Raw genomic sequence first — 27,304 nt, 5'->3', positions numbered from 1 at the left:
TCTGTAAAGAAAGATGGACTGTCATCAAAATGTGTAAAAACAGAATCAATAGCTTTATGTAAAAGGTATCAGAAGGTGTCTGATAACAAACGTTCTTTGAAAAGTTCTGCTTTTCCAACTTAAACATAAAATGATAATGTTGGTTGTTATCAAATGATGGTGTTCCTCGTAAAGACTTTTTTGGCAGGCAGATGGTGTGATTCGTGGCGTCCCGGAATCAGTTCCACAGCTGCCATTCATAATGTGTACATTTAAAACAGACCATAAATTGATGAAACATTTTCCAAAATTGTTAAGAACTGTATCGGCTACATATCTACACAGATTGAGTCTGTTAAAGAGAAAATGACAGTATGAATTATCCTAGCCAGGGAGATATTAAAATATGTCGTCCTCCACATAATCTGGCTCTTAACTAGTCCTTGCATATGTAGATAACCCCTAAAATGCACGAAACGTTACCAACATCACCTATCATTTTTAGCAAAAATCAGACATGGGTGTATACTTTCTTTTGCCCGGCAATTTACGTACATCACGAGCAATATTAATTGACATCTCCTGACATATGTAAAGGTATATACCTACACATGAATAAAGGTACATAATGACTTCATATTACGTCTATACATTCTTATAATGACATTATACATATCGTATATAGGTATATGATGATATATTACATCTATGCAGATTTATAATAATCTGTCGGGTTTATAATGACATCTCTACATATGACATATCTACTCCCCTGATTTATACAGGTATATACAGACGGATATATTACAATGGACAAAACTCTTGTGAATTCTAACCCGGAGAAGCTCCCGTTTGGTGATTATAACATGGTGGCGCCATTTTGGTCTGACATTGATCTGAAAGGGACAAAATTCGCTGACATATTCTACCATCTGTACGACAAATACTCCGTCTCAAACACCACTGAGGCGGAACACTTCCTGAAGTCAGCAGTGTCAATCCTGCAGTCTCATGACTCGGTGTCTGAGAACTTCACCATTACAACAGCCCTCCTGGTCACGTGGGATCATGTCAGTCCTTACCCGGCGTTACAAACTGCTCCTTACCAGGTAGGCGTTTGCTGATTAGAGATCCATGAAAAGAATTTCGAGTTTTTATGAAAAATCCCGGTATTGAATTAATTACCTTTTGCCAACCATGACGTGCACCCGTGAAATTGGCTGTTGAATAACTGCCATATAGGAAGAGAAAAAAATAAAAAATATTAAGTTTTATTTTCGAATATTAAAAATTAAAATTGTAATGAATATCATACAACAATCTGTATTTAATTCGATAAGATGATAAACCGTTTCATGATGTAAAGGTTAAAGGTTATGCATCATACAAGAGAGATTATACAAACGTTAAGATGTAGACTTATATAAAGTCTCCCTGCTCCTACTATGTCTCCAGCCTCCTCTTGATTTAAACTGAGGGGCAAAAGAAATATTACCGAGTTTGTTTTGTCTGTAATTGAAAATTGAAAGAACTGTTTATTTGACCATCACTAATTCCTGCAACAGGTCCTAATTAGTAACCTATCGATGGGTAATATTGTGTACAAATATTACCGTATTCAACGTAATAAGCGCCCAGGGAGCTCTCAAAATTTGAAATAGGGGGCTCTTATTAGAATATAACTTTGAAAGTTGAAAGATTGTAAATTTCGTGTGTAATGCTGACAGCCTGAAATGATACAAAATAAGAGTATGTGTGTATTATACACGACAGATATATTTATCCAGAATTTAATTGCCCATAATTAAGGGTCCATATAACACACGAGTGCGTATTATACGCGAATAAATAAGTCTTGTGTACATTGATCAATCGGAAGGGGTGCTAACTGAGATTGTTCACTAGCCAATATATTAGCAAATATCGCCGTTGTCGCTTATTAGAGCGGGGCGCTTATTACGTCGAATACGGTAGTTCAACGAAGACTGGGGTAAGAAATGAATTTGCAACCACAAGACCCCTACAGTGTTTGAAATGTAAATTTGTGCCGAACGAAGCAAAGTGTTGACTTTCAAAGACACAGTGTCTAATATACCCATCAACAGTAATGTAGACATATTCTTTAAGTGCTGACTAAGAGCCAGTGCAGTTCATTTTTGGATATGATATCGCTGGCTTAAGATATTTTCAATTGAAAATCAAACACATGATAAAGTCAACTGCGAGGTATAGTTTCCTTTGAGCCTCAGTGCAGCTTAAAGTATTGTGATGAAGTATTGTTCCAGTCAACTCATTTCATTCATTTTCTTAAAACCATGAGAGAACATAAACATACACCATGAAATATTTACACACCCTGCCCCTCCTTTTCATAACCCACGACGATAGTTTTTGGTACTCGTAATTGGCCATTATTAATAGGATAACAAGAAATATCAAGTTTAAATACCTAAACAAATGTGGCCTCATTTCGAATTAACCAAGATATTGAAAGAGAAAATTTTAAATAATAATATTGAGGCCTGATATTCCTTTTTTTCCTTCTATGAGTTGTGTGTTAGTCATGTAAAAATATAAAATCCCAATAGTTATCATTTGAGGTCTAGTTTTATTTTATCCTTCTAATATCCTAATGGTTATAAAAACATTGAAGAAAATAGAAAAATAAATTAATGATTAATTCGTGTTTATATTCCATGTGTCAATCTCCGAGGGGTTTATTGGTGATGTTTTTCTCTCCAACAGAACACGACGTTCCAGCTGCTGCTTGTGACTGACGGGGACGAGACATACGCTGTGTACCTGTACGGAGACATGGGGTGGGCAGTGGATGCTGGACGGAGCGCCGTGGTCGGGTGGCAGTGTGGGCCACAGGTGTACAAGAACAACCCCTACAGCGAAACCCCATCCGTCTTCAGGATCAGCGAGAAGATGGGTGAGGCTTGTAGTGTTGTGGTGCACTAATATGGAGTTGTCTCTATTTTAGTATACTAAAATAGTATTTTTATATTATATATTACCTTGAAATAATGAAGCAAGATGCACAATTCCAGACAAAAATTGTAAAATAAGGTTTCAAATTGTTTTTATTCATTCTGAAAACACAAGTGACCAGAAGTAATAATATATTCTTTTGTACATAAATACTTTTTCTTATTACAAAATAATTGACGTACGCGTGTTTCAGTCTATAGTTTGTATTATATGCGAAGTATCGAAAGCAATATGGATAAATACTACGAAGACATATGTCGACTATACAAACTTTTAAGCACCGCGGTGGGGTAGCCTGTAGTGGTTAAAGCATTCGCTCGTCACGCTGAAGAATCGGACTCTATTTTTCACATGGGTCCAATGTGTGAAACTCATTACTGGTGTCCCCCGCCGTGATATTGCTAGAATATTGCTAAATGCGGTGTGAAGCCATACTCGCTCATTCTCTTTACACAACATTTTGCAATTGTTTCAGGCTCGGTCCAGTCCCAGCAAATCTGATTCAGAACATTCAGAGACTTCTTATGAATTTGGAAAGGGATCTATCGCTTATATTTCTCGTCTACTGACATTTCACTATCGAGACCTTAGATCGATGTAACGATAACGGAACACATTTACTACCTGAAACAATGTTTCAGTTTCACGAAATGCACCTGTTTGCAGTCGTGTATCACTTTACAAAGGACTGAGTTAAATTATGCATCAGACATGTTCTACCAGAGCAAGCGGTCATGTATTATGGAATTTGAGAATATCATCGCCACCTGTGTGCATATTTGGGGGCGTCATGATTTATACTACAATAGAGATACTGTTAAAGGCGACAGCTTACGTAGGTCAATATGTCCAATACTAATTTCAAAACATCGTGTACATGTATGACCTAACTCTTCACAATGAGAATATTTATTTTTTGTATGACTTGTAAAAGGGCCATGAGTAAAATAGTTCACACAGTTGAGATTATTGCAGGCAACTTGGGGAACAACAACGGCGCATGGTACTACAAGCTGGGGCACTGCCCACGGATGGCGAGGAACCCCGCACTGGAGTGTGTGCGGTGGTACCGGGAGGAGAGGACGCACCTCGGGGTTATACGGCAGGAGCTTGCTCAGGCCTACAGCTGCCCGTGCAGCTTCTCACAGGTTCAGCTGGATAGAAGGTTCTCCGTGTACACGGATGGTTGTTTCTACGCCACTCTCCCCAGGCCAGGCTTCCACACTACGGCTACAAGGGTAAAGATCGCCTCATATTCCTGTATCTAAACCAAGGATATAGGACATAGTGACAACGTAATCATGTCTGGCCATAAATATTGCAAAAGTACCAATATTGGTTCTTTTTCATATCTGCAATCATCCTCAGGTTACAATCAAACTATTGTTGCTTTATAAAGTTATGGTGTTATAGCATGAACACGAGAACCATTGTTATTATTGACAGTGGTCAAAAGAATCGCAATTAGCTGGGTAGAGTTCTTAACCTTTAACCGTATCAGAATCCTGAAGTTAAACTCCCCAAATCGTCCCGATGTTATTCTTTGATTTTTCCGCTAAAGACCCGTACATACGTTCGTAAAAAACTAATACTTACGTTCCATTTTGGTTGTCCTCCGCTCGCTCACGAACCTTGTGTCACCTGTTTCTTTGTTGGATGTATTCAGCGGTGTTGCTACAACGCGTATGGATCGCTGGAGGTTCAGTACCCGTCAGGAGGTCACTTCGTGCGGCACTCACCATTCCTGCAACCCGCGGCCTTCCTGCGGGAAGACGTGGAGCCGCGCACCGTGTGCTGTGACCTGTCTGACCTCTGTGACCTGTACCTCACAGAACTCCGGCCTACAGATGACTGCCACCTCTACCAAACTCCTACACTAGGTATGACTGTTCCGGAGCCCCAACACTCACTCTACCACACGCTGGTTATAGTCTATTCATTCACATTCCCAAACACTCACTGTCTCACACCCGTCGCCCCATATCGATATACCACACATTAACTCGCTTCTTCCACAATCTACGAGTCAGTGAATATGGTGTTACATTGCTTTCAGCAATAATCAAGCATTATCACGGCTGGGGACACCAAAAGGTGGCACCATTGTGCCATGTTGGGAATCGAACCCGGGTCTTCGGCTTTACGAGCAAAGGCTTGAACCACTCGGCTACCCTACTGCCTCCCACAAAGTACAAGGGTTGATTGATCAGTTCTGAGCTTCACTAGGACGGAATTGGCTCATAGTGAAACCTGTTGTTGTATTTTCATTTTGTCAAAGAATTATATCCACACACACACACTTCAGCAAATTGTTTCGTCAGTTACACACGCAGGTGTATGTGCCCTTTGGAAAATGGGCAAGCGCGAGGTGCAGTTTTCAAGTGCCTGCAGAAAAAGCCACCCATGATGAGTACAGCACTTTGGAGGGATAACCCTTCTATGCCACCGTAAAGGTGGGTTTAAGTGTGACAGGGAGAGCCGTGAAGGCGCCCCCCGTCCTGTCTCGTCAGGAACACCAGAAATCATTCAGAGACAGCATGTTACAGTGATGACCTACCGGCGAATGACTGAGCGTTATATTGCAAGTTCAGTTGGTATTTCTCAGGAGAGAATACATTCAACTATCATAAGAACTTTGGCAGCGAAGAAAGTATCAGCTCCAAATCTTCTGACATCTGTTCTAGCTCTGTTTGAAGGTTAGGTGAAATTGGGTTTAACGTCGCGTCCAAGATAATTGCAGATAATTGCACTTATATAGCGACGTGCATGTACGTATATATGTTTGTGTGGCTGCTTGTACTAGTCCGGACTGATGCCGATTTATAGTGCTAACTCACTGAGATACCATGCCGCAGTTTAACATGAATACCCAACTCAGACACAGTATACTGACTCCGAGCCGACCAGTCCTTGTTTTAGCCACTTAATGCCGAGCGCCAGACAGGGTAACAACAAGTACTATATTTTAACGTCTTTTGGTATGACGCGGCCGGGGATCGAATCCCGGACCTTCCGTTTTCCGGGCGGACGCTCTACCACTAGACCACGGAGGCGGTCAGCTCTGTTTGAAGCTGATCGAGAAATCTTCTGACAATGATGTGTGACTATGGATGAAAATAATACTTACCTGTAGAAGCATTTGACATCCCCATCACTAAAGAAGGCAAGGACTGCAAAGGTTATGACATCATTGTTCTGAAGTGCCGAGGGTTTTATTATTGTGGACTCTGCTGAGAAACGATGTGCTCTTCAATCAGAACAATGTGCCAGTGAACGAATCATTCATTGCCCCACTTTCCACGAGCGTGACTTTGCAATCCTTATCACCCAAATTATTCTCCGTTAGACATCTGTCTGTTTTCAAACACGAAGAAAGCTCTCGGCTGAACCCATTTCGACTAGAACGATGACTTCATAGCAGTTGTGGAGAGCGGTTTGGTCAGCAAAGAGAAGCACTTCTACGAAGCTGGCAAAAATGTACCTTTGCGGTCGATCTTTAGGTCAAGTGTGAGGTTCAGAACGTATCAATCAACCCTCGTCCAACAGGATAATTACCTCACCCCTCGTCTATTCACACCTAGTCCCTCACCAACTACCTCACTCCTTTATCTATTCACATATCCACTCACTCACCCAACAATGCACTTTAATCATCTCTCCAAACGTTTACTCACTCAACTCCACCACCCTCTAACTTATCTCTCCACTTACCCACTCCACCACCCTCTAACTTACCACTCCACCCATCCACTCCACCACCCTCTAACTTACCTCTCCACCCATCCACTCCACCACCCTCTAACTTACCTCTCCACCAACCCTCTCCACCACCATCTAACTTACCTCTCCACCCACTCAATTCACCACCCTCTAACTTACCTCTCCACCCACCCACTCCACCACCCTCTAACTTACCTCTCCACCCACCCACTCCACTACCCTCTAACTTACCTCTCCGCCCACCCACTCTACCACCCTCTAACTTATCTCTCCACTTACCCACTCCACCTCCCTCTAACTTACCTCTCCACCCATCCACTCCACCATCCTCTAACTTACCTCTCCACCCATCCACTCCACCACCCTCTAACTTACCTCTCCACCAACCCACTCCACCACCCTCTAACTTACCTCTCCACCCACTCAATTCACCACCCTCTAACTTTCCTCTCCACCCACCCACTCCACCACCCTCTAACTTACCTCTCCACCCACCCACTCCACCACCCTCTAACTTACCTCTCCACCCACCCAGTCTACCACCCTCTAAACTACCTCTCCACCCACCCACTCCACCACCCTCTTTCTTACATCTCCACCCACCCACTCCACCACCCTCTAACTTACCTCTCCACCCACCCACTCCACCACCCTCTAACTTATCTCTCCACCAACCCACTCCACCACCCTCTAACTTACCTCTCAACCCACCCACTCCGTCACCATCTAACTTACCTCTCCACCCACCTACTCCACTACCCTCTAACTTACCTCTCCACCCACCCACTCCACCACCCTCTAACTTACCTCTCCACCCACCCACTCCACCTCCCTCTAACTTACCTCTCCACCCACCCACTCCACCACCCTCTAACTTACCTCTCCACCCACCCATCCACTCCACCACCCTCTAACTTACCTCTCCACCCACCCACTCCACCACCCTCTAACTTACCTCTCCACCCACCCATTCCACCACCCTCTAACTTACCTCTCCACCCACCCACTCCACCACCCTCTAACCTACCTATCCACCCACCCACTCCACCACCCTCTAACTTACCTCTCCACCCACCCACTCCACCACCCTCTAACTTACCTCTCCACCCACCCACTCCACCACCCTCTAACTTACCTCTCCACCCACCCACTCCACCACCCTCTAACTTACCTCTCCACCCACCCACTCCACCTCCCTCTAACTTACCTCTCCACCCACCCACTCCACCACCCTCTAGCTTAACTCTCCACCCACCCACTCCACCTCCCTCTAACTTACCTCTCCACCCACCCACTCCACCACCCTCTAACTTACCTCTCCACCCACCCATTTCACCACCCTCTAACTTACCTCTCCACCCACCCACTCCACCAACTTCTAACTTACCTCTCCACCCACCCACTCAACCACCCTCTAACTTACCTCTCCACCCACCCACTCCACCACCCTCTAACTTACCTCTCCACCCACCCACTCCACCACCCTCTAACTTACCTTTCCATCCACTCACTCAACCACTCTCTAACTTACCACTCCGTGCACGCACGCCACCACCCACTAGCCTACCGTCCCATGCACTCCACCACCCTCTAACTTAACTCTCCACCCACCCACTCCACCACCCTCTAACTTACCACTCCATGCACGCACGCCATCACCCACTAGCCTACCACTCCACCCACTCCACCACCCTCTAACTTACCTCTCCACCCACCCACTCCACCACCCTCTAACTTACCTCTCCACCCACCCACTCCACCTCCCTCTAACTTACCTCTCCACCCACCCACTCCACCACCCTCTAACTTACCTCTCCACCCACCCACTCCACCTCCCTCTAACTTACCTCTCCACCCACCCACTCCACCACCCTCTAACTTAACTCTCCACCCACCCACTCCACCTCCCTCTAACTTACCTCTCCACCCACCCACTCCACCACCCTCTAACTTACCTCTCCACCCACCCATTTCACCACCCTCTAACTTACCTCTCCACCCACCCACTCCACCAACTTCTAACTTACCTCTCCACCCACCCACTCAACCACCCTCTAACTTACCTCTCCACCCACCCACTCCACCACCCTCTAACTTACCTCTCCACCCACCCACTCCACCACCCTCTAACTTACCTTTCCATCCACTCACTCAACCACTCTCTAACTTACCACTCCGTGCACGCACGCCACCACCCACTAGCCTACCACCCCATGCACTCCACCACCCTCTAACTTAACTCTCCACCCACCCACTCCACCACCCTCTAACTTACCACTCCATGCACGCACGCCATCACCCACTAGCCTACCACTCCACCCACTCCACCACCCTCTAACTTACCTCTCCACCCACCCACTCCACCACCCTCTAACTTACCTCTCCACCCACCCACTCCACCACCCTCTAACTTACCACTCCATGCACGCACGCCATCACCCACTAGCCTACCACTCCACCCACTCCACCACCCTCTAACTTACCTCTCCACCCACCCACTCCACCACCCTCTAACTTACCTCTCCACCCACCCACTCCACCTCCCTCTAACTTACCTCTCCACCCACCCACTCCACCACCCTCTAACTTACCTCTCCACCCACCCACTCCACCTCCCTCTAACTTACCTCTCCACCCACCCACTCCACCACCCTCTAACTTAACTCTCCACCCACCCACTCCACCTCCCTCTAACTTACCTCTCCACCCACCCACTCCACCACCCTCTAACTTACCTCTCCACCCACCCATTTCACCACCCTCTAACTTACCTCTCCACCCACCCACTCCACCAACTTCTAACTTACCTCTCCACCCACCCACTCAACCACCCTCTAACTTACCTCTCCACCCACCCACTCCACCACCCTCTAACTTACCTCTCCACCCACCCACTCCACCACCCTCTAACTTACCTTTCCATCCACTCACTCAACCACTCTCTAACTTACCACTCCGTGCACGCACGCCACCACCCACTAGCCTACCACCCCATGCACTCCACCACCCTCTAACTTAACTCTCCACCCACCCACTCCACCACCCTCTAACTTACCACTCCATGCACGCACGCCATCACCCACTAGCCTACCACTCCACCCACTCCACCACCCTCTAACTTACCTCTCCACCCACCCACTCCACCACCCTCTAACTTACCTCTCCACCCACCCACTCCACCTCCCTCTAACTTACCTCTCCACCCACCCACTCCACCACCCTCTAACTTACCACTCCATGCACGCACGCCACCACCCACTAGCATACCACTCCACGCACTCCACCACCCACTATCCTACCACTTAATGCACGCACTCCACCACCCACTTACTTACCACTCCACCATCCACTCAACCACCCACTAACCTACCTCTCCATGCAAGCACTCCATCACCCACGAGCCTACCACTCCATGCACGCACTCCACCTCCAACAAACCTACCGCTCCACCCACGTACTGCACCTCCCACTGTATCCCTCCTCGTCCACCCACTCACCCACCACCTCCGTGTTTCAGCGACATACTACGGCGACCCCCATCTGCAGACACTGGATGGGTTGAACTACACCTTCAATGGACTTGGCGAGTACGTTCTCCTTCAGGTTCATGATCAGCACAACACGCCCGTGTTCGAGATCCAGGCCCGGACTGCATCTGTGTCTACCGCCACCAACAGCAACAACGCCACCATCTTCACTGCAGTCGTCCTGCAGGATTACAAGGCACCATCTTTCATTCAAGTGGAGCTATCGCAGGACAAGAAAGGTAGCAGTATGCTTCTAAATTGACACACTTTATGCTCATTATTATGTAGAAACAGTGTGATTAATTTTCTTATATAATCAGTGGGTGTCGGTTTACCCTTTCCGTATTAATTCACTTTCAGGTGTGCTATTTTACGACAATGATAATGATATCAGCGCTGACATTAAAAGAGATTTCAAGAAAATTACTAGTTCCTCAGCCATCTTGTCGAATGGTCACGTCATCACCGCCACACTACCTTCAGGTAATTTCATTTTAAGCATTGAATCTTCATTAATGGCTTTAGCTGGTCAGGGACAAATAAATGTGATCACACTTGTCAACGCAATGCAGCTGATGTAGAGGAATAGAGTCAATTCATCTACCTTTCTGAGTGAATAATTCTTGGAGTGCCTCATCCACCCTCCTACGAAGTCTGGAGGCTAAAACAGAACTTTCCACACCAACTGAGAGAGGATGGTGATATCAGTAGCACATGACTATGAGCCTTCGTGGACTACACTGGGACAAACTTCTAATTCATACCAAGAGCTTCTGGAATGTAACTGTTAGAATGAGAGAGGGTGCAGAGCACGTGTGACTGTATTGTGGCCCATTTGATTAGTACACTACTTTGTAAATGTGATCACAGTAAATTGTCACCAGTCAGCTAATGAGCCATGTCACATGAGCCATGTACAAGCATATTTCAAGAGATACAAATTTTGGTCTTTAAATATTCTGTTATTTACCATGTGAGTATACACTGTTGGTATTGTTAATTGGCTTTAATGATGTCACTTCAAGACATGCCAAAAGAGAAAGAAATGCATTTTCTTTTACTTTTTTTCAGACATTCCATTACCTAAATCAAAACAAATAGTCTCATAAAAATAGTAATTTACTATGACTATTATTTAGTTATTTTTCATATCGATGTACGTGTGTGCAACAATGCATACAGAACGAGAGATAGATGATTCAATAATAAGGAATTGCTTCACTTGAAAATCTGTTAAGTAGAAATATTCTCCATTTATTTCCAAGTGCATGTTAGCAAATATATAGAATGGGAAGGTACATTTACAATCAAGGTAGAAGACATAAAAAATAACTATTGATGAAAGGCAGGTGTACTATGCTTAAAGTAGACATTGATGAAACATGAATAAAATATTTTATGAACGCTTCATGACTATGGACAGAGAGAAGTCAGTTGCTACCATTTCTTATGATAACAATGGATTCTGTTGTATTTGTTTGAAATATATTTTTCAATTTAAAATATCGCTCAATCTTTTAATGAATACACCAAAGGACGGTTTCTGTTGATTAATACTTGATAAATGAATCGTTTTGCTGAAAGCAAAATATGGTAACCACATGATCATATGTAGAAAATCCAAACAGTAAATTCAAGTTCAATATTTTGATTACTGTTGATACACATTTAAACCTGTTCCACGTTCCTTAAAAAATAAGTGATAAATCTTCGCATCATTTACAGACTTTCTTTCTTTGTGTAGATTGTTGTATAAATAAATCTATATTGAAAATCCAGCAGCTTACAATCCTTAATATACACATACATCTTCTCTAATATGAAAAAAAGCATCGTTCCAATTAATAGGAAATACTATTCCAGTATTCTAAAACTTTTTTTAATTGTGTCGCTCTTGATTATTTTGCAATTAAAGATCCTGGATCCCTTTTGATCTGAGAGATCATCTTTGTTATCAAACTCAAATAAAAAACAAATGGGTCTTTTTTACAAAATATGCCCCATGCAGTCAAAACATCTCTCCAACGAGGATTGTCCATACAAAATAAGCAGTCACCTACATGTATGTTAAAGCTGAGTGAGAATATGTGTCTTATGGGAAAGATGTTAATACTACCTGAATTTTTTAAAAATATCGTTATAGTTAATGAGTGAGTTGGGTTTAACAGTATTCCAGTTATATCACGGCGTGTCAGCTTAATGTGGGAGGAAAGCCCGAAGTGATGCAGGTCTCAGACGTTTACCACTTCTGTGAAACCCACGAGCACGGGTATGGTGCTGACAAAGCTGGAAACATAATCGGGTCGAACCGGGATTCGAACTCACAATCATATGTTTCTGGTGTGCCCAAGGGACGCAACTCTGAACAGCGAATCGCGGCGCCTTAGACGACTGGGCCACCCGTGCCCCCTAAATATCGTTTGAAGGTGGACAATTTTAGGAGAATTTAAAAAATATTCACTGTCAATCATTCTAATACCACCATCACTGTATGTTCGAATGATAGTTTTCTCTTTTCATGGTATCCTTTTTGTCATTCCAAATAAATTCATAAAAAAGTGTGTTGATTTCATTTTTAAAATGTCTTTGCCGGGTTAGGTAGTGCAGAGAAAATATGTACTAGAGTTAAGACGGCCAAAGTTTTTATAACTGTCATTTTCGCTATTAATATCAATTTCTTCCATACCAATTAGCAAGTATCTTATTTATAATATCTAATCGTTTCTTTGTACTGATCACCCAAATGCCTTTCAAAGAAGGGTTTAGTTTAATACCTAAGATCTCAAAATCTCATCTGTGCCAGTCCAGTTCTAAATCATTTACTAAAGCTATATTACTCCCCGACTTCTCTAATTGTACGACGGTGCAACCCTGATTCTATTTCTGGCTTCAGAAATACTTCATTTTACACCATAAAGTATCATGTATTCCACGAAACTATTCTTTATCACTTGTGTGAACTGGTAGATTTACTTAGCGAAGTGATGTCGTCAAGGAAGATAACACCAGTGTTTTGGAATGTCTCTTATTTGTTGACATGTGACAAGGTCTAGTATCTTCTGTAGCGTCCAGGTAGGTAATTTAAAACATAATCTTTATTCACATTTCAAATAAAATACAATGTGTAGCATTTCATCAATTATACATTATTCCCTTTACATCCAACTTTCAAAACATATTGCAAATATAGACAATCATAAAATATGATATCGTACTAGTATTTTTTGAAGGATTGAAAAGTCTGTGGAAGGAAGATAGAACTGAAAGAAAGCTGTATGATTGCAATTTGAGAATGCAATTAACTTGGTCATATTGTAGTACGAGCGTATCTAATAACTTTACGTTGAATATGTTTTAGCTGAAAACCCTTTCGTGATTGTTTAAACACAATAATTTTCATAAGTAATATAATTACATCCAGGTAGGTAATGCTGTCACAGGCCGGATGACCAGGTTTGGTGGAGTCTTCGTTGTGCTGGAATAACAGACAGAAACGAACGGTAAACACATGGCTAACAAAAATGTACTTGTTCCAGGAGTGAGCATTAACATCACCCACAGCGTGAAGATGCTAGACGTTGCCCTCACCGTGCCCTCTGATTGGCGGAATAATTCGGATTTTAAGATCAGTGGATTGCTGGGAAATTTCAATGGCGACTATACTGATGACTTCACTCTACCAAACGGCACTACTCTGAACCATACAATGTCAGATGAAGACATATTTCATACGTTTGGAGAAAAATGTAAGTGTGGTGTCATAATTTCATGTTGTGCAAATATCATAAAACTTCAGACTGTTATTCAGAGTCGGCAATCCTTTCAATAACAATGCAATGAATTAAAGTAAAGGTGAAGTGAATGGAAATAATGAGTGAGTGAGCGAGTTGGGTTTAAGGCCGCTTTAAACAGTGTTCCAAAGCCCGAAGTGATGCAGTTTACCATTTCGGTGAAAACCACGAGCATGGATATGATGCTGACAAACCTAGAAACATAATCGTGGCGAAGCGGGATTCGAACCCACAACCAGAGGTTTCTTCCGTAGCACTTTGCACAGCAAATTGCGGCGCCGTAGACGATTGGGAAACCCGTAACCCCTTGAAATAATGAATTGATATAAACTTGAGATGCATACATATTGCAGGAAATAGGTATATTTAATGATGAAGCGTCCAAACGTTTCTTTTAGGGATTGCCAGAAACCAATGCACGTGGGTTTGATTCCAATATTGGCCCTGGTTATGATCCAAGAGCTTGTCATCCCCTCCAATCTTTTCAATCACACTGAATAGTCAGACAGTAAGACATATTTTAACTAATGGGACCCACCTCAATCTCATATAAACTGAAATACTGAAAGTGCACTCACTTTTTAGGGCGCACCAGTTTGTCGAGCATCAACAGGACGCGGGTGTTTAAGTACACCCGGGGGCGGAACTCTGCCTTCTATCAGAATCTGGAGTTTATCCCCATGTTTCTTGACAATATGAACACCACAGACAACGATGCCGTGAAAGCATGTGGGCAAGAGGACATGGAGTGTATCTATGACTTCATTGTCACTGGAGACGCCACCATATCAAACAACACCAAACACGTGAAGAAAACGGCTGCTGAGAAGAGGCTATTCACAGGTGTTGTATTCTGGGATTGGCCACACACACTCATGACATTTAGTATGTGCATTGCAATTTGACAAATGTGTTCTTTTTAATTTGAACATTGTTAAAGTACTGGTCATTTATTGTGGTGGTGATTGTGGTGGTGGTAGTTGTGGTGGCGGGAGTCATGAAAACATGTTACATAAAATTGGGGTGGAAAGGGGAGGGGGTAGGGGCAGCAAATATGATACATCCCTAAGACCAATCTCTACATCCCGTACAACTTTAAGATAAACTGTGTATATATTTCTATTATATCCGACATATATAAGGAAATCTAATCAGAGAGTCATTTTAAACGGATCGGGCTGTTCCCATCTATTCACACACAAATACACTCTCTGTTAGATTTGCTCATTTTAGGAAAAGCGTCAATCTAATGAAAATCACAACTTAGATCTCGCTACGGCAAACACAGATCTGCGGACATCCCATTACGGGTCACGCCATAACGACCTTTCGTGATCGTTGTCCGACCAATGGAATGACTGACAGTGGCAATGAGTGGACATGAGCCAGTCAGAAAGCAGCTTTCACGAGCTTCACGGGCCAAACTTCAAACTGGCGACTTCCATTCCAGACATCGCTTGAAAAATTGGAAAATTCTCATTCGATTCAAAATTTGAAAACTGAAGAAAAGAAAATTCTGCAATTTATTAGATTGCCGAGATTGTATTTCATTCCTTAGCCTGGGTTATGGAAAGGCTTTACCATGTGCAATGTTTAGTCTGCAAAGTCTCTCATTTTTCCCAATCTGGTAAGCGTTGCGCTGATTGGTCGGAAGAAATGTCGGTCTGACGCGAGCCGTAATGGGATGTCCTCAGATGTTTGCTTAGTGGTAGCGAGGACTGAATCTGATTTTAATGAGATAGGGAAGAGTGTCCACATTTTGCTGTGTGAATTTCAGAAAACCATGTCCCTCGAGTGATCGGCGATCTGCAGGTGAACGCCACTGTCGGTGTAAGTGTCACTGTCGCCGCCACTGCTTTCGACGACGACACTGACCAGAACGTCACCCTCTTCATGTCCGGATCGTTCAGCAGCAAGAACATGAGCAAAACCAATAGCAGCATTCAATACGTTTTCACTCCCAATGACACAACATTTTTCAACATAAGGTAGGCATAAGTGTTATTCCCATCGCATTACGTTTTATCGTTTGTTTGTTGTTTTACGCCGCACTCAGCAATATTCCAGCTCTGTAAATAATCAACTTTGGACCAGACAATCCAGTGATTGACATCATCGATATACGCAATAGGGTTACGATGACATTCATTCACGAAGTCAGCGAGCGTAACCAACCGATCCCGTTAGTCGCTTCTTTGGTTATAAGCATTGGTTGCTGGAGACCTATTGTAACATTTTCGTCTTTTCGTAAGCGCATTGCAATGTCATCCTTCCTAGTGTTATAACGATACTTTCGGAGGGTCAAATCAACAGTATACGCATACATTGTATAAGTCAACACATTTCTCACAATATTTCCAGATTTTCAGTACAGTCACCATGTAATATAGCACATATCTCCACCATAGAACCATAAAATACCAGATGCATGTTGCGTGTAAAATGTCTGGCAAAAGAAAGTATGCAATATTGCAGCGAACTGTATAGACTGAACCAGACAGACTAGTGGTCGATATTATGAGCAACAAGCCACTCCGTCTGGTTATGGTGACACACAATCAACCTTATTATCGATCCAGACAACCTGATCCATTTAGTCGCCGCTTACGACAAGCATAGTTTGCTGGGGGGGGGGGGGGGGGGGGGGGGGGAGAGATTTAAAGCCGGATTCCACACGGGATGTGTAAATGTAAGTGATCAATGATTTTACTGATATTTTTCTTATATCCGTCCTCCATGTTTAGCTTTCACGCCGAAGACAGTGCTGGGGGTTCGTCTTCGACTCTACAAGTGAGAATTGCACTGTGTCAAAACTGCAGCAACAACGGCACATGTTACTTCATTACGTCACCCACCCGCAATTTCCTCCCGTTGAACTGCGAGTGCCAGACTGGATGGCTAGGTCTGTAGCCCCCAAGCATATGTTTTTTTAACTTAAAACAAACTGGCTGAGTGTATACCATCGAGACAAATATCTTCACGTAAATTAATCATCTAATATCCTAACAAATTAAACCATATTCTTGATAGAACGTGTATGCTAGAAAGGCTTTGAATGGAGTTGTAATGGTGCATTAACACGCATTTAGGGCCAACATGCGACACTGACTTCGATGGTTGCCAACAGAGCCCCTGCCCCTCAGGTACCAACTGCACTGACCTTACCCCGGCGGAGGAGCAAAGACTGGGTCGCGCGAACAACTGTACCTCGTGTCCAAAAGGGTTCAATATATCATACGGGAAATGTGTAGGTAAGTGTTCTTAGAGTGTTTGGATCCGCCCCAAAATTGTAAGTCTTTCAGGCACACCTCATGTAACCTAGAATACACGCATGTGCGACGTAGAACAGCCTTCAATAATGTTGACTTGAAATGGGTAGGTAAGTGTTCTTAGAGTGTTTGAATCCGCCCCCAAATTGTAAGTCTTTCAGGCACACCTCATGTAACCTAGAATACACGCATGTGCGACGTAGAACAGCATTCATTAATGTTGACTTGAAATGGGTTTTAGCGTCGCGGTCAGTTCCCAAATGCCCCTGTGTGTATGGCTTCTTGTGTCTTGCCCGGAGTAAGTCCATTGTGAAACCATGCCTTAGTTGAACATGGATACCCTTTTCAGACACTGATGTATACGGATTAAAGCCTTGTCCTTGTTTTATCCCCCAAAATACCGATTGCCAGGCAGGATAACTAACCACAAGTGCGATCATTTAACGTCTTTTGGTATGAATCGGTCGGGGATCGAGCCACGGACCTTTCGCCGTCAGGGTAGACGAGGAGGTCCATTCAAACTAAATGAATGTCAACCCCTTAAATGGTTTGTTTTTTGTTTAACGCCGCACTCAGCAATATTCCAGCTATATGACGGCGGTCTGTAAATAATCGAGCCACGACCAGACAATCCAGTGATTGACATCATGAGCATCGATGTAAGAATTGGGATACGATGACATGCATCAACCAATTCAACGAGCCTGACCACCCGATCCAGTTAGTCGCCTCTAACGACAAGCATAGTTGCCATTTACGGCAAGCATGGGTTGCTGTAGACCTATTCTGCCAGGGCTCTTCACAGGTTCATCTCCTTAAAGGAGATACAACAACGTCAGTAGCACTCCTCAATAAAGTGCGAACAGCTTAAAATAAATATTAAATATTTAGACAGTATGGTGTTAATAGGTATTATGAATAGGTAAGCATCATACAGCATGTTAACATGAAACTTATTAGTGTACGTATTATTGTTTCTTCAGATATAGATGAATGCAGTGATAACCATGTTTGCAACGGAACGTGTCATAACATCCCTGGCAGTTATCAGTGTACATGCGACAAGGGCTACAAGCTGGCACCCGATGGAAAAACATGTCTAGGTATGTTTCATACTGATCTAGTGTTATTAATAAATTAATTAGTAATTTAAAAACTGAAGTATGTTGTCATGCATGCCTGTATGCCTGTGCGTGTGTTTATGGTTGTATTCTGTGTTAAATATTGTGTGTTTAAATATGCTAATCTACTTTTATAGGGACATTTTTCTCTTTACATGAGAAACATATCAAGTGTCTATTTAGATTGAATGATATATCTGAACATCAAAGGTTTCGTAATATATATTACTCATATGAATGTCAGACATCAAAACATCTTGATATATTTTTATTGATTTTTTAGCCTCGGGTTAATCGGTAAATAAACAGACTGACCTCTAATCTTCACTTACCTTATCGCATAAATCTGCTTCGTATATAAATTTGACCTTGATGTCACACACACACACACATGCACAGGCAAAATAAGCTCTTGAAAAGATCACCTTGTCATTGCCATCATAATTCTTACCAAGAATTAAGTGGGTATAGATATTATTAGGGCGCCTGTGTTTTCGTATCGTAAATAGCATGTCTTTGTTAAGAGTAACATTTCTTATGCCAGCAAGAATATCTTTTACTTTATTCCTAATATTTATATGATGCACTCAATGCGGAAACATACGATGGTAACACTTTCTTTATCATATATTGTCATTCTTCAAGTAATCAAAGGGGCGGTTGGGTAGCCTAGTGGTTAAAACGTTCGCTCGTCACGCCAAAGACCCTGGTTTGATTCCCGACACGGGTACAATGTGGGAAGCCCATTTCTGGTGTCCCCCTTCGTGATATTGCTGGAATATTGCTAGAAGCGGCGTAAACAGTAAGAATACGATACCTGAGTGAGTCGTCCCGTTTATTGTAAAGTCCATAATGATTTGCAACTTTGTTCGTTTACATAAGCACTAAACCATCTGAAACCTGTATCTCAATGCTACTGGATAGTAGTTTTCGGATGAGTGTAAATTTCATCGATGCACTGAGCCTACTACTGTTCCTGCTTGATGACCTCATTTTCATACTTACATGTAATTACTGATTTATAATATGCAAGTTTATCGGACTGGTTTGGCTCATCGATAACCATATCGACTGTATGACCACAACAACCAATTTCAGACATCAATGAGTGTGATGAGAGACTCGATCGCTGTGAACAGGGGTGTATCAACTCCCCGGGGAGCTTCCACTGCAGGTGTGTCAAGGGGTACAAAGTGACAGAAAGCGGGACATGCGAAGGTAACACATAGAAATTCATGCCCAAATGTGTCCTCCAACAATCTAACTGTGGGATGTGATAACACTACATAATCAACTGATTGTGTTTTGTTGTACAGAAAACAACAACTAATGATAAATAATAACTCGTGCGGTGCACCTAAAATTAAGGAAGTTCTTTTCAGGAAAATAAAGCTGCAAATCCGTGAAAATTTGGTGAATTTCTTTACATATGTGCTACCGTACACTGGGGAATCTCACCAGTTATGTATAATATTCATCAGGAGATTATTTTAGAGATAATGTATTTTTACGTTCAATTTGACATTCAGCGAAGTGAGCACATTAACTATCATAATTATATAGCTATATGTGTGTGTGCTGCCTCCTATTCGCTCGTGTACACGATATGGTCTCATAACATAGTACCCCCATGACCGCAGTTGCAGCCGGACTGAAGACGTGTACGGATTCTGGCCTGAACTGTTCCCACTGTATGGAAGGCTCAAGTGGTCCCCAGTGTTTCTGTCCCCGAGGCTGGACACTGGTAGATAACACCAGGTGTCAAGGTCAGAACACTTTTCATTTACAATTCAACATCTAAAAATGAAACTAGATACCCTCTTCGATAAGACACTGATTAGACAACATCGACGCCAATAGTTGGTGCACTCTTTTAACCATACTAAAAAACATTTGTTTAATAAACATTTGATTTCGAATCTAATAAAAATATGTCGTGTTAAACTTTTGCGTCCGTATATGTAGGAGAGAAAGCATATCCGTAACCTTATCCAGTTCAATTCTTGGTTAAGAGACCCATGAAGATTCCGGGGTAGAATACGTCTTCAGCAACCAATGCTTGCTGTAAAAGGTGACTGTGCTTGTCGTAAGAGGCGACTAACGGGATCGGGTGGTCAGGCTCGCTGACTTGGTTGATGCATGTCATCAATCCCAATTGCGTGGATCGATACTCATGATTTTAATCACTGGATTGTCTGGTCCAGATTCGATTATTTACAGATCGCCGTCAAATAGCTGGAATACCAACCAACCAAACCAACTTGGTTAAGAAATATATTGTTTGTTTGTTGCTTAACGCCGCACTCAGCAGCATGACAGCTATAGGAAAACGGTGTTTAAATAATCACGTCTGAACCAGACAATCAAATGATTGGTGTTTGGAGCACCGATCCACGCAATTGAGTTACGATAACATGCAATAAACTAATTCACCAAGCCCGACCACCCGATCCATTTGGTCGCCAGTAATCACCATGGGCTGCTGGGGACCTATGCTATTTCCCGGACCCCCTACTGGTCAAGTAAATGTAAATAGAATGTTGAATGTAGTGCACTCGTGTTACTATGTCCTGTTTAGACGTCGACGAATGCATCACCAACAATCCCTGCAGCCACACCTGCCACAACAACGACGGCGGCTTTCTCTGTTCTTGCGACCCTGGATACACGCTTGAGAGTGACAAGACGACGTGCCAAGGTAAATCACAGTCTTCACGCATAGTACATTGGACTCAAAGTAACTTTGTCTTCTAAGACAGCATTAACAAAACTTTAACTTTGAGACTATTCCTCTTTTTTTATAAAAGCACATTCCAAAACATTGATTTGGGGAAATGGGGTATAATGTCTCACTAACAGCCATCGACAACCATACAATTTTACCCTCTAAATGTTATTTATATACATAAAGGAAGACTATGTGCTCTCATTCAAATCAGTTCTTGGTTCCAATATGTCTCAAATTATCGTGCTCTCTTTATCTTCACTTTGGTTTTCTAGACAAAAATTGCCGTGCAAAAGAAAGTATACTCCTATGTTTGATTGTGGCTAAAAATGAATAAAACAGGAAATGGTTATTCGATGGTGATGTATCATAGTTGTGTTTTGGACCTTAAGTTTGTAGCATTTCGGCGACTGTTTTCAGCCTAGTAAAGTTATAACACTGGTAGCGTTTTGAGACTACGGGTTACGTTAGGTCTTCCATCCTTTGAGTGTCGCTCTACGGCTTCCTATAAGCGTATGATGTTACTTCCCAGCTTGCACGGATCCATTGAAGTTCGGATTAAATTGTTCATCGAGCTGTGCCCAGTGTAAACATCGTAAAGAATGTCACCCAAAGAAGGGATGCATTTGTGAGGATGGTTTTAACGGAAGTTACTGTAGCGAGGACATAGACGAATGTGCGAGAACACTCTCCCCTTGCTCTGACGACTACGAGAATTGTGTCAACACCATTGGTAGCTTTGTCTGTCGCTGCAAAGAAGGGTATGGTAGAACTCTCAAAGGAGTGTGCCAAAGTAAGTATATATCGCTCGTTATCTATGGACAAATAATATTAGAAATGGACTCTTCAACAATGCAGTAACTTTTTTCTGATTGATATTTCATAGTTCTAATTTATTGAGCATGACTTGTTAAAAATGGTTTTCTTCAGCGAAACAAAATTTATACAATTATCATTATACCTATTACTGTGTACAGTACACTAATTTTATTGAAATATTGCACAGGCGCCTAATACTTAACTCCAATCTATGTTCGTTGCAGATATCGATGAATGCAAGACTGGAGATTATAATTGCCCGGAAGATGCCAGTTGTCTTGACAACGAAGGGAGCTACAGGTGTATTTGTGATGAAGGCTACTCGGAGAACGGAACTAGTTGTATAGGTATGGTCAACACCGTTAACATGGCCTGATTCATACACTATCACAATTCACACAAAAAAGTTCGAAACGGGCACTTAGTATAGAATTTCAGTCATGACGAAACGTGACGTCAAACCACTGTGATTCTACTCCTCTTATGCACCATGCCTGATGAACTCCAGGGAATATGTTAGTTTTGTTTGTTTGTCTGTTCTTTAATGCCACACTCAGCAACATTCTGGTTGTATGACGTCGGTATGTAAATAATCGAGTCTGGACCAGACAATTCAGTAACTGACATTATGATCATCAATTGGGATACGATGACGTGCATAAACCAAGTCAGCGAGTCTGACAACCGTTAGTCGGCTTTTACGTCAAGCATAGTCGCCTCTTATGACAAGCATAATAAGACCTATTCTAACTCGGATCTACACGGGTCCAGGGAATATGAGCTATATGGGGAGATGATTTGAGTATTCTGTGAAGTATACTTTAATATAAAGTAGAAAATAATATTTTCGAACATTGTGACTTTGAACATAGTTTGAGCTATATCATCTTGTGTAAGCTTAATGTGGGAGGAAAGCCCAAAGTGATGGTAATCTTATAATGGGTGGGTATAGTGGGCTTAGTATAACGACGCTTTGAACAGTATTCCAGTTATAGCAGCTTAATGTGGGAGGAAAGTGCACGTCTCAGACATTCACCACTTTCGCTGACAAACCTAGAAACATAATCAGATTGAACCGTGAGCCGGACCAACGTTCATATATGTTTGCCCATGGGACACCGAATTGGGCCGCCCGTGCCCCTATTATAAAGGATACGCCTGTGGAATGCATGTTACGATCCTTCATGTATTCCCTGTCTCACAATTCAGACATCGACGAGTGTACACTGAAGACAGACAACTGCGTGCAAAATTGTGAGAACATAAACGGCTCCTACAACTGTCTCTGTTACCCTGGCTACGTCATCAACAGCGACGGCTTCAACTGCACTGTTGGTAAGATGTGGGAACACCTAGCAAATGTTTAATGAATCGGGATTATAAATACAAGTGTTATGATTTGTCTGTCTTCTAAATTGGTTTCCTGTGGTATGTTGGTATGTAAATCTTCATAAACACGGCTAACCTATGTTGTCTCAACGATATAGATATAATAATAAACCCAACGGAGTGTACAACAGACTGTGGGAGCCATGCAGTATGTGACCGGGTCTGTGTTTGTGAGAAAGGTTACGACAACGCTACCGGGACATGTGAAAGTGAGTCTAAATCATTATTTTACCATGAAATTAGAAGTTACGCTATTCTGATTGGTTGATCAGAGGTATCAAATCACAATAACCACCTCTCATTGAAACAACACAATTAACCACTACTTCACCGCGGAAGCTTTTACTTCTTTTTCAGCTATTGTCATGGGCATTTCACAATACTTATATGTACCGTAACGGTTCTAAATATAACTTGGCGCGGTTACATTTGCAGGTGATCAAGCTCTACATTGAAAACATAGATTTATGTCCTAAGTATAAGGATGAGAGTTAAACTACTGTCTCATTTTTACTATTTCACAAAGATTACTACTAGGTATATATGTACTCCTCACTACTAGATACTACTAGATACTACTAAAAGTATGTACCTATGTGCATTGTCTACCGAATAAGCTCTGCTATCATGACTTCATAAATACATGCTTATGGTATTGTCGGAATCGTACAATGGACTCTGCTTTTTTAGTTTTTTTCTTATGATTAAGGAAATGACTTTTTGTCGCTTTTATTTATTATCTGAAGAACTTTATCACGCCATACCTTGACAGTCGGTTCCTGCAACCGTAAATATGATTCCGTTCACACTATTTCCTGTATATCTACGTCTATCTTTCTCCGTACAATTTTATTACCGACCGTAAGGTTGCAAGTGTGTGCGTTAATTTTCAGGGGTTGAGAATTTAGGGATAAATACATACTTTTATGAAAATGATTTTATTATGTTTCTGTATCAAAACATATACACACACACACAAACATACACATTACTCTAGATGATTTGGATATGGCTTTTCTTTTGATGTTCAGACAATCCTAATAAAAACACTGGTATTTCCTATAATTTCTCATTTATGGAGTAGGTGGGACAACAATGCGTATTAAGTATGACAATATAAGCATAATGGTTCACCCTCTTGATTGTTTGTGTAATGTGTTGTTAGTTACATGTGTAACACGAACAGGTGGAACAGTTTTCGGCTTTTTGAAATTGTTACCTTCACGGACCTCAGCACGTCATCAAACAACTGTTGTATTACAGAGACAAATCCTTGCAGTAGACACCCCTGTACAAATGGCAAGTGTGATAAAGCCACGGGTTTCTGCCTGTGTGATGATGGATACTCCCTGGACAACACCAGACTAAGCTGTACAGGTAACGACATAATATTATACAACGTCATGCATATTTCAGTTAATGGGGGACATATGCTTCACTTCCCAGTGCCCATTTACGGTCGAGGTATATCAATAATGAGTACATTTCTACAGCGCCAAGTTCCACGTCTTGCCTTTACTCATGTCGGTATGCGCAAAGCGCTACATCATACAGGTCAATGGATCAGTGCGTTCTCAAATGTTCACTCACTGGGGAGTAAACACCCAAAGTTGCTTATATGGGGGTTACATTACCATCTTATCCTACCGGGTACCCATTCCCTGCTTGCTGAACAAAGGCATATTTCGAACAAGTCACTTGCCTAAGGAGACACGATATGTAACATTTGTTTCAGTGTTGAAACAGGACCGAAGCCTTAGAAATTCTCAGGAGTCACCGGGCTATCCATCCAACTACTTTCCGCCACCAAACTTCAAAACTGTACACATGGCTATGATGCAATTAGTAACGTGTGTCAAACCGAGACGTCCTTTGTGTATAAATTGCTGCAACTACATTTGATCATTATATAAACCATACCATTCGAGTTTCAATACAAAGAACCTGGAATCAAACTTGGTGTGTCAGTTTCTCACCGTTTGACGCATGAAATGAAGTTTAAAAAATATGTTGACGACCTCAGTAATATTAACTGGAATACTTTAAAATGCATCTCCATTGTCCACATTGACGTCACATTTGTGCCATGCTGGTAGAAGAAGTATGACTTGCGTTTCATGGAATGTTACGTGACACACGTGACAAAACAAATACCCTTCCCTTACGCTAACCGTGGTAATGAATATTGTTTACGGGAAAATGCTTCAAACTGCTTACCCGATAAATTATCGACCAGACTAAAACAAAAAATCTACGTACATTTGCTGTGATATTTTGGCATTTATATAACGGAATTGTTTCTCTGCAAACAGCATGTTCAGGTGGAACCTGGGGGCCTGACTGTATGGAGAGATGTACTTGCGGTCCCAAAGCCACCACACACGACTGTAACCACACCAGCGGGGCGTGTACTTGTATGCAAGACTGGAGTGGACATAACTGTACTAAACATGAGGACGAATGCAAAAAACCCGTTTGTGGTGAAGGAGTAACTTGCACGAACACTGCAGATTCGTATAATTGTTCTTGTGAGAAAGGATACAGCTATAACCCGGATAAAAAGCAATGTGAAGGTATGTTAGAGGTCTTCCCAACATAATGTACTGTATACTGTTTATACGATGTGAAGGTATGTTAGAGGACTTCCCAACATAATGTACTGTATACTGTTTATACGATGTGAAGGTATGTTAGAGGACTTCCCAACATAATGTACTGTGTACTGTGTATACGATGTGAAGGTATGTTAATTGTCTTCACAACATAATTGACATTTTTTTCTTTCTTTTTCCGCCCAAAATGCATCTGAATTTAAAGGCGAGTTAAATAATCCCAGCGTTTGACAAATATCAGGTTAGATATGGAATGCTTGGCAAGTGAAAATGCATGTGTGTGTTGCGTGGAGGACTTCCCAACATAATGTACTGTATACTGTTTATACGATGTGAAGGTATGTTAGAGGACTTCCCAACATAATGTACTGTGTACTGTTTATACAATGTGAAGGTATGTTAGAGGTCTTCCCAACATAATGTACTGTATACTGTTTATACGATGTGAAGGTATGTTAGAGGACTTCCCAACATAATGTACTGTATACTGTTTACACGATGTGAAAGTATGTTGGAGGTCTTCCCAACATAATGTACTGTGTACTGTTTATACGATGTGAAGGTATGTTAGAGGTCTCCCCAACATAATGTACTGTATACTGTTTATACGATGTGAAGGTATGTTAGAGGACTTCCCAACATAATGTACTGTATACTGTTTACACGATGTGAAAGTATGTTGGAGGTCTTCCAAACATAATGTACTGTGTACTGTGTATACGATGTGAAGGTATGTTAATTGTCTTCACAACATAATTGACATTTTTTTCTTTCTTTTTCCGCCCAAAATGCATCTGAATTTAAAGGCGAGTTAAATAATCCCAGCGTTTGACAAATATCAGGTTAGATATGGAATGCTTGGCAAGTGAAAATGCATGTGTGTGTTGCGTGTATATGTTGTATTGTTGCCACAAATACTGTTGACACCAGTGCATGGACATGTGTATCCTGATATTTATTTTACAATGCATGAACATGTTTTCAACAGCGCCGTCCACACTGCAAAACATGTATATTTGATGTTGTATCTGTTGCACTTCAGACATAGATGAGTGTACGACTATAGCTCAGCAGATCTGCACACAGAAGAGTTACTGTAACAACACCGACGGTGGCTACTTCTGTTACTGCCACAACGGCTTCCGTTTACAATCTGATAACGTCACCTGCATCGCCAGTTAGTTCTTTCATAGTTATTAAGTTCTTTAAACAATGCGTTGAAATACTGACTTCATGCGTAATGTTTCATTTTTACAATGGGTTAGTGAGTATTTATTCAACGGCTTCATCGATATATTGGACGAACAAGGGAGATAACTCTTTAGATAAGCAACTTCTATATTACAGTCCCCCAGAAG

The 27,304-nt window shown here is 42.1% G+C and overlaps 1 protein-coding gene across 1 annotated transcript; it reads left to right on the top strand.

Annotated features, from left to right (window-relative positions):
- The first annotated feature begins 788 nt into the window (after positions 1 to 788).
- On the top strand, positions 789 to 27,128 carry LOC124134716 (mucin-like protein). The gene is made up of 17 exons (XM_048381565.1): positions 789 to 1,088; positions 2,725 to 2,914; positions 3,949 to 4,211; positions 4,640 to 4,853; positions 10,211 to 10,459; positions 10,581 to 10,703; positions 13,757 to 13,966; positions 14,597 to 14,854; positions 15,789 to 15,999; positions 16,831 to 16,913; positions 18,264 to 18,383; positions 19,500 to 19,619; positions 20,980 to 21,099; positions 21,659 to 21,919; positions 22,170 to 22,292; positions 23,155 to 23,280; positions 26,989 to 27,128. Exons 1-17 carry the CDS (start codon positions 789 to 791, stop codon positions 27,126 to 27,128), a joined length of 3,111 nt encoding a protein of 1,036 aa, XP_048237522.1.
- The last annotated feature ends 176 nt before the right edge of the window (positions 27,129 to 27,304 follow it).

This window comes from Haliotis rufescens, unplaced genomic scaffold, assembly GCF_023055435.1.
Source record: "Haliotis rufescens isolate VD_foot unplaced genomic scaffold, xgHalRufe1.0.p SCAF_4, whole genome shotgun sequence".
Classification (NCBI taxonomy): Eukaryota; Metazoa; Mollusca; class Gastropoda; order Lepetellida; family Haliotidae; genus Haliotis; species Haliotis rufescens.
The sequence above is the reverse complement of the archived record's forward strand: the minus strand, read 5'-3'. Positions and strand labels throughout refer to the sequence as shown.

Coding starts and splice junctions, on each gene's coding strand:
- LOC124134716 (XM_048381565.1), top strand. CDS start 789: ATGGACAAAACTCTTGTGAATTCTAACCCGGAGAAGCTCCCGTTTGGT. Junction 2,915..3,948: donor CAGGATCAGCGAGAAGATGG/GTGAGGCTTGTA, acceptor AGATTATTGCAG/GCAACTTGGGGAACAACAAC. Junction 19,620..20,979: donor AGAAAGCGGGACATGCGAAG/GTAACACATAGA, acceptor TGTCCTGTTTAG/ACGTCGACGAATGCATCACC.